General features: G+C 53.3%; 1 protein-coding gene across 1 annotated transcript in view; it reads right to left on the bottom strand.

Moving 5' to 3' along the window:
• ADCY5 (adenylate cyclase 5) overlaps window positions 1–10286 on the bottom strand; it is a 158102-nt gene extending 147816 nt beyond the window's left edge. Inside the window, exon 1 of the mRNA XM_043473156.1 lies at window positions 8835–10286. Coding sequence (XP_043329091.1) covers window positions 8835–9962 — 1128 coding nt within the window. The 5' untranslated portion in view covers window positions 9963–10286. The remainder of the gene's footprint in view (window positions 1–8834) is intronic.
• Between the last annotated feature and the right edge of the window lie 502 nt (window positions 10287–10788).

The raw sequence follows: 10788 nt of genomic DNA on the forward strand, positions 1-10788 counted from the left end.
ACCTGCCCCACAAGCAAGCAGAGAGGCTCAGGGCCAGAGAAAGCCCTCAGGTGCTGACAGCTGGCAGTCTGGCTGGCAAGAGTGAAAGGTACATGCCCAGGGAATATGGGCAGGCGCCGAACCATCTGCTGTGCTTGCTCACTGAGTGACCTTGGGGAAGTTACTTACCTTCTCTTATCCTATATTCTGCAGCCCTGAAACAGGGATAAGAATGTCTTTCTCTTAGGGTTGATACTAAGCGAGGTCATATATGTAATGGATTAGCTTAGTGCCAAGCTTACAATGAAAACTCAATAGATAGTCATTGTTTTCAATCAACATTCTATAAAGTCTTCCTCCTTTTAGATAGTAGGAAACAAAGCAAACTGGGGAACTCTGTTTGGTCCCAGAATGCTCTGAACGGCCCGTCACTACTTTCTCGTAGGCAGCCAGACCCTCAGCGAATGGACCCGCTCCCCCACCAAAGGTCATAATACAGAGCCCAACAGGCTCCAATGTCTAACGACAACAGAAAACCCTTAAAGGAAACTGGAACTAGATAAAGGAGGCATCTCCCTGGTCCCTTCCAGTCCCATCATTTTACTTTATAAAGAATTTTGGATGCAGACAGAGAATGAGACTTTTAATGCAGGCTGCTCCGTCTCCTTTTTGAGGGAGAAGAACCCCCAAACAAACACCCACATCTAGATGACCTTGCCTAGGCCTATCCCTGAGGCGGGGCTGGACGCTGAGACCCTCCCAGCCCCTGAAGCAGTGTGTCCCAAAGTGAGTTCCAACATACACTAATGCCTCTACTATGTTCCTTCAAAAACTGGTTCTGGGGTCAAACATGTCTGATAATGGCTTCATGCAAAAACCCCCTCTTGGCAAATTCTATGGCATGTTAACATATGAAAAGCTTTAAAGTTCTACAATGAAGAATTCTGATCAAGCCAGTATTTCCTAAACTTACCTGACACAGGACTGAATGTGTATACGTGAAACATTGAGCAACATCCCTCCAAAGGACAGTTAGTGGGAGCGTCTAGGCTAAAGGCAATGCTGGGTGCTGGGGCTTGACCTGAGTCCTCTTTGGACCCTCGTGGCCTAGCACAGCGCCTGGTACACAGTAGGCACCTAATAAATGGTTGTTGTCTGAATGAATGGGGAGAAGGCTGAAAGAATGACTTAATAATGGTTTTCAAATCCATGAAGGGATATAGTACCGGCACTGCCAGGCAACAGCTCTCTGTTTCCAAGAAGACACACATTCTAAATTGCAGCAGGAGGTACTCTGGAAGCCCTGCTCGGAGTTTAGGATAACAATCCACCAAAATAGGCTCCAAGCCGAGCTGCATCGCTTCCTTCTGTGGAGGTGTTGGTCTAGCACTTCGGCACAGCCGAGAGTCTGCGTGCAGCCATCCACCCACCCCACCACCCGTTCATTCATTCATTCAAACCCTCACTGAACACCTACTACGTGTCATGTATCAAGGTCCCTCAGGACCCCTTCCAAGAGCCAAGTGAGACTGTGGCAACCTGTGAGACAACCCCCAGGAAGCCCTAAGGGAGAAGGAAGAGGAGGCCACCCAAGTGTGAGATCAGGAAGCCTCAAAGCCCAGAAGCAAGAGCCGATAACCCTCCCAGAGCAAGAAGTGTGTGTATGTGTATGTGGTGGGGGAACAGTGTCCAGGCTGACACATGAGGCAGGCCTAAAGAATAAAGCCACTACTGTCTCCCAGTGTTTGCTTGTTTACCCCCTCTTCTTGTGACTATATCCCATTGTTCCAGACAGCATCCCTGCCCCCACTTCCAAGCTCTTCCCCTCCCCACACTCACAGCTCCAATCTCCTCTTCCTTGCCTGACATCCTACTGTTCCTCCTTCAAACCATCTCCTAGTTCCTGACCTCTTGCCTACCCCTGATCTCACTTTCCACATTCTGTACCGTCCCTTCTGGACCTACCTTGGGTACCCTCAGTGTTTTTCATTTTCACTTACCAGACAAATGAATGAGTAAACCAGGACTCAAACTAAGGTATATCTCTCTGCTGACCACCCTCACCACCGCTACCACCACCAATGCTGAGCCACAGATTGCTTTGCCTCAAACAAGAGTGGGGGGATGGGAATGGCTGGGAGGCAGGATGGGAGGTACAGGCCATCTTTCCCACCCTCTCTAACCACTACCAGTCACCTTCCCCTCCGCATCCTACAACCAATATGCTCACCAGCCCCACCTGGACATCTCCTAAGGGGCCTGCAAGTCTGCAGTGATTTTGTGACTTTTAAACAGAGACCAAGTTAGGCGTGACGATGGACATCCCAAAAGATTCAGCAGGCATTCATGCTGTAGCAAGACATGAAACCATAGAATTCAAGGGTTGGATGTGAATTGAATGGTTATCTTGGCCAACGATCCCAAACCTAAGAGTTGGTCATCAAGATCAGCTAGAGAGCTTTGAAAACTAGATCCAAGCTGGCAAAAAATATAGATCCCTTCCTGGGACCCCCCCACCCCCGGACCTTCAGAAGCAGAGTCTTCCATTACCTCAGCCCAGTCTCCCCTTGAACACCTCCACTGACACAGCTGGCTACCTCAGGGGGCATCTGGTGTAATGGCTACAACCCCAAAGGCTGGAAAGTATCTTCTTCCTGGAGAAGGAAATGGTAACCCACTCCAGTATTCTTCCCTGGAGAATGTCATGGACAGAGGAGTCTGGCGGGCTACAGTCAAAAGGGTCCCAAAGAATCACACATGACTGAAGCAATTTAGCACACACACACTGGAGCTGAAATCTGCCTACTGTTTCTACCCATTTGCCCCAACTCTGCTCTTGGGAGCAACCAAAAATAAATTCAGTCCTTCTTCTAACATCTGATAACAGGGATCCCAGCAATAAATAACATTTTGCCCATGTTTCTGCTTTCTTACCTTACTACAGTCTGCTGTCCTCCCAGCTAAACATCTCTCACTCTTTCAAATGTTCTCTCAGAAGTCAAGGTTTCCAATGCCCTGACCAAACTAGTACCCTCCTCTAAATTCTAGAATCAAACATAGAATCTCAGATGGGGCCTCAGTCTTCCTATGAACTGGATACGCCCACAAGCCTAACCAAGACCCTACTGGCCTTTTCCAACAGCTAGACCAAAATGCTGCTTCCTATGAAGCTCATGGTCCATTAACTAGAAACTCCCAGATTTTGTTCATGATGTTGAAAGAGAGTTCTTCCCTGTCCTGGATTTGAATGTTACCTGGAGAAAAGAGGTGGGGGTCGGGGGTGGGGGGAGTCGGGGGAGTAGAGATTTCTAATTATCTTCACGGAGCCTTGCTTTTGGGAGAGAAAATCAGCACTGACCTGCCCTTCACTAGCAAGCTCCCCCGACCTGATAGGCATGGAGGAAAGAAGCATATGCTCAAGTGTAACTTATGTAACTGCACCCAAAGAATTTCTGGGCACAGTCACATGGGACTCCGAGAGAAAAGTGCTTCCATTCCCAACACAGAGGATGCTCCTGGGAAGTAAATGACCATTGGCCAGATCTACCACAAGATAAATAAAGTTAACAGAGGTGCCAAGCAGGTTGCCATGACTGAAAGTCATCAGGCAAGAGGCCGTACACTCGCAGAGAGGCTCTCACCTCCCTCCCCCAACACACACCCCACCCCTGGCTGGGCCCGAGTGGGCTCCTCACAGCCCTACACCCTCTGACAGGGTGACTGTAGCCAGGGGTCTGCACAGGACAGCTTCTGTCCAGGCCTTTTACACTGATTTTCAAAACTCTTCTGTGAGGCTGGGCAGGTTTTGGTGCTGGGGTTTAATATGTTGTCTGTGTCCTCTTTATAGACAAACATGAGCACACTGTTCTGTGCTCCACAGCACACAGACCTCATGCTCTTGCTCCAGATTAAAACTTAGATAGAATTATTACCAGTCATCATTCCCAAAGTACAGCAGCTGACCGTTCTGCTCCTTGGCCAGGCCTCTGCCATTCCGGAAGTCCTCCCCACAGGCATCGAGACACCCCTATCCAGATGTGCCTAGACAACCCCCTATCTAGAAGCCTTGCTTGACCCCCACCCTGAGGCTTCTGCCCCACTCCAAGCACACCCTTCCCACTGCAGAGATAAGGAGGCCACATAATCAAAAACAATTAGCAAATACAATTAGCACTGAGGCAAAACAAGCAGACCCTCCCCAGCTACAAACTCAGAGCCAGCCCCCCACCCCAGCCTACTTTTGCTGCTGGGGTTCACTATGGCCAGATTTCTCCTGTCCAGAAATGTGAGTGATGGGGAAAGTAACTGGTGGCAGATGACCCCTGGTGTCATGCTGAATGTGTGTGTCCTTCTCCACACCACCTAGCAAGCAGGGAGGCAGCGGCAGCCAGCAGGGTACACAGGGCGGACACGGTGACCCACCACACAGGCCTCTGGGCCAAGCTCCAGAGTGAGGTAGCAGCTCACCACAGGGCTCACCGGATGGCTGAGTGAGTGGGCAGCCTGGGCTTCTGAATGGGAAGGGTGAGACTCCATGGGGGCAGGGGAACTGACCACTCAAGTCTAGCCCCCAGGTTCATTATGGAAAGTGGGGGCATGTGCATCCAGGGTACTTCCCTGGGGAGTCAGAGGTCAAGGTGAGAAGGTCGATCAAGGGCCAGAATCAGAAATGCAAACAGCCACAGGAAGTCAGCCACCAGCAAAGAATAAACAGGACAGAGCTGTGATGATTTCCTTTCAAAGTCAACACAAAGGCTTCCCTCAGCCCACCTCCATAACCCAGGCCAGCACACACAACAGATACACACAAATACACACATGCACACACATGTTCACATACATGCACACACATGCACATACATACTAGAGGCTGCCCACATGACAGACAGACACCCACCCTTCAGCAGCCACAGTAGTCATTTCTTGGTCTGCTTCCCCATCCCCATCCAGTCCAACCACGGACATTCACATGTGCTCATGGTCACAGAACATCACCCACATAGCGCAAGTGCCATTCTGATCACTGGAACAACTGGTGACAGTTGTGGATTCAAACAGGCACAAAGGAGGAAATGCAGAAAATCACTGAGTTTCTTCAAAAGGGACAGAGGGAAGCAAGAAAGGAGCTGGAGACAGGCTGGGTAGGGATGGGTCAGCCCGCACCACAAGGGCAACCTCTGACAGCTCTCCCAGGCTCACAGGGACCCACATGGGGTCAGAATCTTCTTTTCAGAAACTGTAGCAGGTGGGTTTGATGCTGCTGCAGACTAATAATACCCCACATCTGAACAGGACTCTACTTTTCGAAGCACTCTTCCATCCATTATCACCTCCTAGAGTAACACTGGACAAGCAGAGACACTCGTCTCCTTTGCCAAATGACTGTCCATCCCCATAAGACCCAAAGATGTTTTCTACAAAATAATTTCTAATAGCTAAGCATATGTAATAGTTGTGTGAGCACACTTGTTTGTGTGTGAGTGCATGCAGAGGCTTTATGTAGCAGAGTGGGATACAGTCAAACAAAAATGAGGTTGCCATGGCAACAGGCTCCGGCATCATTGCAGCCTATTAACACAAGTGAGGAATGTGTTTGGCAGATGCTTGAGTGTTATTTATGGTATGGGTGTAGCAGAGGGACTTCTAACAGGCAAAGAAGGGAAAAAAAAAAATCCCATGACGCTCCTACTGTATCCCACCAAGGAGATGACAGTGAGACGAGCACAGAAGGCAAGGCTGAGAGGCTGCAAAACAGGGAGTAAGAGACAGGGAAGCAGAAAAGCAGGCGTGCAGAGGAGAGGAGAGCAACAGGGGAGTGGAGGAGGAGGAAAGTGAAAGGAAGTGAGAGAAAAAGAGCAGGGGGGCGGGGCGTGAATACCAGGGGAAGAGCTGGAGCAGGGGATACAGCAAAAGGAAGAAACATCTCCCCACCCCAGAAAGGGCTGCCCCACCTTGCCTCTCAGTTTCCTCTTGAGTAAAATCCATCAGGAGGCATCAGATAAGATACTAAATGTTTCTCCCTTCTAACTGGAACAAAGGGCAGAGCCCAAGACAGAAGAGGGACTGGGAAAGAATAAAATACTGAGATCAGATACTGATATTGAAGATCTGAGCTGTGGGGCAGCTGGCAAGGGGACCAGTCTCGCATGAGAACTGAAAAAATGCCAACAGATTCCTGAGGGCCTACTCTGTGTCCAAGGTCAAGGAGGCAAATTCCCAAAGCCCCAATATTAAAAACCACACACTGATGGCCCATTTACCTGGATGTGTATCTTCATCAAAGATAAGAACAAGGCATTTAACAGAGGCCATTCTCCAACACCTGCCACTCTGGGGTAACCTGAGGCAGAGGGTAATACTTGATTGTCTCATTAGTATTTCCCACCATCCAATAAGATTTGCTCAAGAAACACAAAGTTAATATCAGACATAATTAAAAAGGCAAATGAAATACAAACCAAAAAAAGATACAGTTTAGTCTTAAGTCAACTAGAAAGAATGCTTGCATTCTGATTATCATGGATCATTTCTAACAAGCTCTGCTATACTCAGCACAGCAGGTCATGAGAAGTTAAGTGCAAATGTATGCAAGAGCCTACAGACAGGGGAAGGTCTGAAGACCACAACTGGATAAAAGAAGCATGAGTTGGGAGGTGTGAAGCTGGGGAGAGAAGGGAGAGAGACTGGCCTGAGGAACTAGATGGGGAAGTCAGTCAGCCAACTCTGCTGCTGCAATGGCATCTTCATGCTAAGATGGAGATGGAGCACCCCAGGTCCAGCACTGCCATCCTGGGATCTGACTCCAGTCTCCTAAAATCACTCACCTCGGGTTGCCTAGGGCTGTAATCAGGCCCCGAATCCCGAGTCTGGTTTCAGTAAATACTCTGAATGATCCTGGAAACCTCTGCTGCTCCATGTGGATGCCATGCCTGTCTTTCTGCAGAAAAGCCAAACCCACCCAAGCAACCTGCCTCCCATTCAAGCCAGGAACAACCTTCAAAGATAAAATACTCATATGCTAGCTTGTGTACCCGGGTCAAAACATTTGGAGCCTTTATAAGCACTAACAATAGTAGTTAACTTTTTTAAAACCAGCTCTCAATAGGTTTTTCTCTTAAATTTAAAGATGATCTCTAAAGATTTTTTTTTCCTTCTGATCCCAGATCAGAAAAACTTCTTTAGCATCAACAACCCCAATTACTTCACTCATTGGAATATAACTAGTTAAGCAATTATGAAGTCCCTATGTATTCTACACAGTGCTAGACAAGGAAGAGATGGTAAAGAAGGAAAAACACACACACCTCAGGAATTCTGTATCCAAGGGGCTTACATTGGATGGGGAGTAAAACCAGGGGCACTAGGGAATAAGTAAGTGCCCCACTCTGTGGCTCTGACTCTGTTGCTGGCCATGCAGAAGAGGGAGAGGCTAGCATGGCTGGAATGGAAGGAGGGCTCCTTGCAGAGGTGAGGCTTGGCACAGAGGGGGTAGAACTGGAAGGGGCATGCATTATCCTCTCGTTTGCTAGACAAGGAACCTAGGGCCCAGAGGGGCTGCAGATCCTCTCCTTCCCAGTCACAGAGTGCCTTGGGGGTACACCTAGAGCCCAGTGCCATGAAGACCACACTGGCACTATTTTGAGAAAGCCAGGGGGTACAGGAGAGCCCCTCAAGAAACACGCAGCCCTCAACAGGATTGAAGTCTGACAAAAGGCACTAAAAGTGGGGAGGAGAAGGCAATGACTGGAATTCAGTTAGTTAAGAAGTTCTGTAGAGGAAGCAGATGCCCAGAGAGAGGTAGGGGGTGCAGTAGGGTCTACGGTCAAGAGACTAGACTGCAGCAAGGGGCCATTTGACTCTCACAGTCAAGCTGCAGCACAACCAAGTAGGCTGAGCAGGGGCCAGTGGATGAGGCCCATGGTGCCACAGACAAGGGCACTGCTAAGGGGAGAAGGTGTGTATGTCAGAAGAGCCAGTCTCATCCAAGGTCACCATGGCAAGCATGCCTTCCTCTCACAAGTCTTCAGAGGAATCACCAGTTAACCAGGCAGAAGTTTTATTTCCTCCTGATCCCATCATTTGAGGCTCACCTAACTCATTCCAGGAGTGAAAAAAGCCCCCACCACAAGTAATAACCAGGAGCACCCACATGAAGGGGTCCTGACATACAACACTAGCTTTTTGCTCTGGCCAGGAGAGGACTGTCACCACACACAAAGGTTGCTTCCCACTTCTGCTGAAGGCAGCTTTTTGGCTGTGGGCACTTTCACAAATGAAACACATTTGTCAGCCCTCCCTCAATTTCAGGTATATTTCCAGCTTTCAAACCCCCAGTCTCAGGCAACTGGCAGGGTTACCCTTTCTCCTCCCTAAGACTAGGCAAGGAGTTCCTAGGGTTTCCCCTCATCAATCCTCCATCCAGGACTCAACTGAGTTCACTACAAACTATCAGTGGCTCTTCCCAGAGAGAGGCTGGGAGAGGGATTAGAAGGTCCAGTCACTTCGGTCAGGGGCCATATATACAAGGACAGAAGCACAGGAAGAGAAGGGGACCTCTCCAAAGAATTTTCTCCTCCAACCCGCCTTCCTCATTAGTATCCCTACAATAATGGATAGGCTTTGGTGTGTCTTCTGTCAGCGGGAACATTACATAGAAGAGCACCCTTTTTGTGAAGGAAGATGCTAGGGCTCAGAGTAGGGGGTCAGAGGCTAGAAGACACCACACAGCTGACAGAGCCATGTCTCTCTGGATCTTCTCACCAGTTTAAAGGGTGAAGGTGGGTTGCCTCTCTTTGGAGTCAGGCCAAGGCCTGCACACCCTACTATCCAGTACCTGTGCCCAGGTGGGCCCCTACCTGCTTGAGCAGGAACTGATCCTGGGCGTTGGTGCGCAGGGCGATGGCCAGGTGGAGGGCGGACAGGAGCACCCCGCTGAGTACCGCAGCCCGCATGCGCACGGGCAGGAGCGTGTAGATCGTATAGATGAAGAACACAGTCCACCAGATGCCCTCGGAGGCACTGCGCGGCTGGGGCAGCAGCAGGCCCACCACCTGGACGGCCAGCACCACGGCGATAAGCGCGTAGCAGGCCAGGCCCATGTGGTCCTGGTGGAAGGCGGCGCGGTTGCAGAGCACGGCCATGACGAGGATCACACCCACAGCGGCCGCTAGGACGGCCAGGTAGGGCAGCTGCAGCGGGGGCCGTGCCGCGTGGAAGGCTAACATGACGAGGCACACGAGCACCAGCACAGCCATGAGCATCGTGAGGCTGCTCTGGTTCAGACGGAAGAAGTAGCGCTGGTACAGCCGCTCCAGCTTGTCCGATGGGAACTTCTTCGAGCGGAATATCTGCAGCAGTGCCAGGCAGCAGGCGCCCAGCGACAGCACCGCACCAGGCCCCGCGCCCGAGCCTGCCGAGCTGCCCCCATCCCCGGACCCTTCGTCTTCCTCGACGGCGCCGGCCTCCAGATCGTCGGCCGCGTGGCCCTTGCCACGCCGCTCCTCCAGGCCTAGCTCCACCGAACGGGGGCGCACCTCTGTCCCGCCCGCTGCGGCGGCCGCAGCAGCCGAGCCGCCGCCGCTGCCCGCAGGGGGCGCCCGGGTGCTGCCCCCGCCGGCCGCGCCCCGCCGCTGCCGCCGGCTGCCGCGACCGCAGTCGTCGCCGCCGCGCTCCTGCCAGGCCGACTTGGAACGGAAGCTGAAGCCGAAGCCCCCGGCCAGGGGGTCATCGCCACTCAGCGGAGGATCGTCTTCGTCGTCGCTGCGCCAGCGGCTGGCCAGGCGCTGTTGCTGCTGCGGGGTCACCGCCCCCCCAGGTCTCTTGGTGGAGCCGCGGGCCGAACCCCCTGGGGCTTGGGGGTAGCCATTGGCGCGGGAGTCGGCCTCTCCCCACGCGGAGCGGTGTTCCGGGCCTCCCCGGGACGCCGGCGCCGCCGCTGTCTGCGCCGCGTAGCCCGGGGGGCTCACGCTTTTGGAGCTGGACATCCCCCCCTCGGCCTCGTCGTCTTCTTCCTCCTCCCCCGGGGGCCGGGCCGGGGGTCTCCAAGGGGAAGGTGGACGGCCGAGTAGGGGGACCAGGCTGGGGTCACACGTCGGGGGCGGCCCGGGGCCCTGGGCAGTAGCGGGGCATCTTGGCACCCCCGTCCTGAGCGGAGAAGGAGGGCAGCGGAAGAGCGAGCGGGAGGCAGACACAGCCCCGAGGTGAGAAGTGGCTGAAAATCCGCGTCGGGAGCCCCAGGTCCGAGAGGGAGCTGGCTCCGAGCAGGGGCAGCGGGGACTGCTCGAGCTGCTGAGCCGCGCGCAGAGGGACGTCCGGACTCCTGGCTCGCGTCGAGCTCGACAAGGACCGGAGTTGCGGACGAGGCGGGACGGAGAGGTGTCCTTGCGGGCGGCGCCTCCCCGGGACTGGCAATTCCCGGGCGCGGCACTCGCAGACTCTGCCTAAGCGGAGACCAGCGGCACGCGCGGCAAGGAGGCAGCTAGGGCGGCTCGGCAGGGGTCCCGGCGTGGAGACGAAGCGGGCGCCCTTCCCTCTCGGCGGACTGGGAGCGACTGGGAGGTGCGGGCGCCAGCCAGCATTATTTCCTTACGAGGGGTGGGGAGGTGGGATGGGGGGGTGGAGAGGACGGGGGAGGGGGCGGCGGGCGGAGCAACAGCTCCAGAGCCCTGGGGGGAGGGTCCTGGAGCCCAAGGGGGCCGTCGCCCGCATCCCCCACCACCTCCCGCGGCGAGAGTGGGAGCTTGGCCCGGGCCAAAGCCGAGCCCAGCCTTCAGCCGGTCCGCGCAGGGGGCGGGGGCGAGGACCGGCTCC

The sequence above is a fragment of the Cervus canadensis genome, chromosome 7 (assembly GCF_019320065.1).
Source record: "Cervus canadensis isolate Bull #8, Minnesota chromosome 7, ASM1932006v1, whole genome shotgun sequence".
In the NCBI taxonomy this organism is placed as follows: Eukaryota; Metazoa; Chordata; class Mammalia; order Artiodactyla; family Cervidae; genus Cervus; species Cervus canadensis.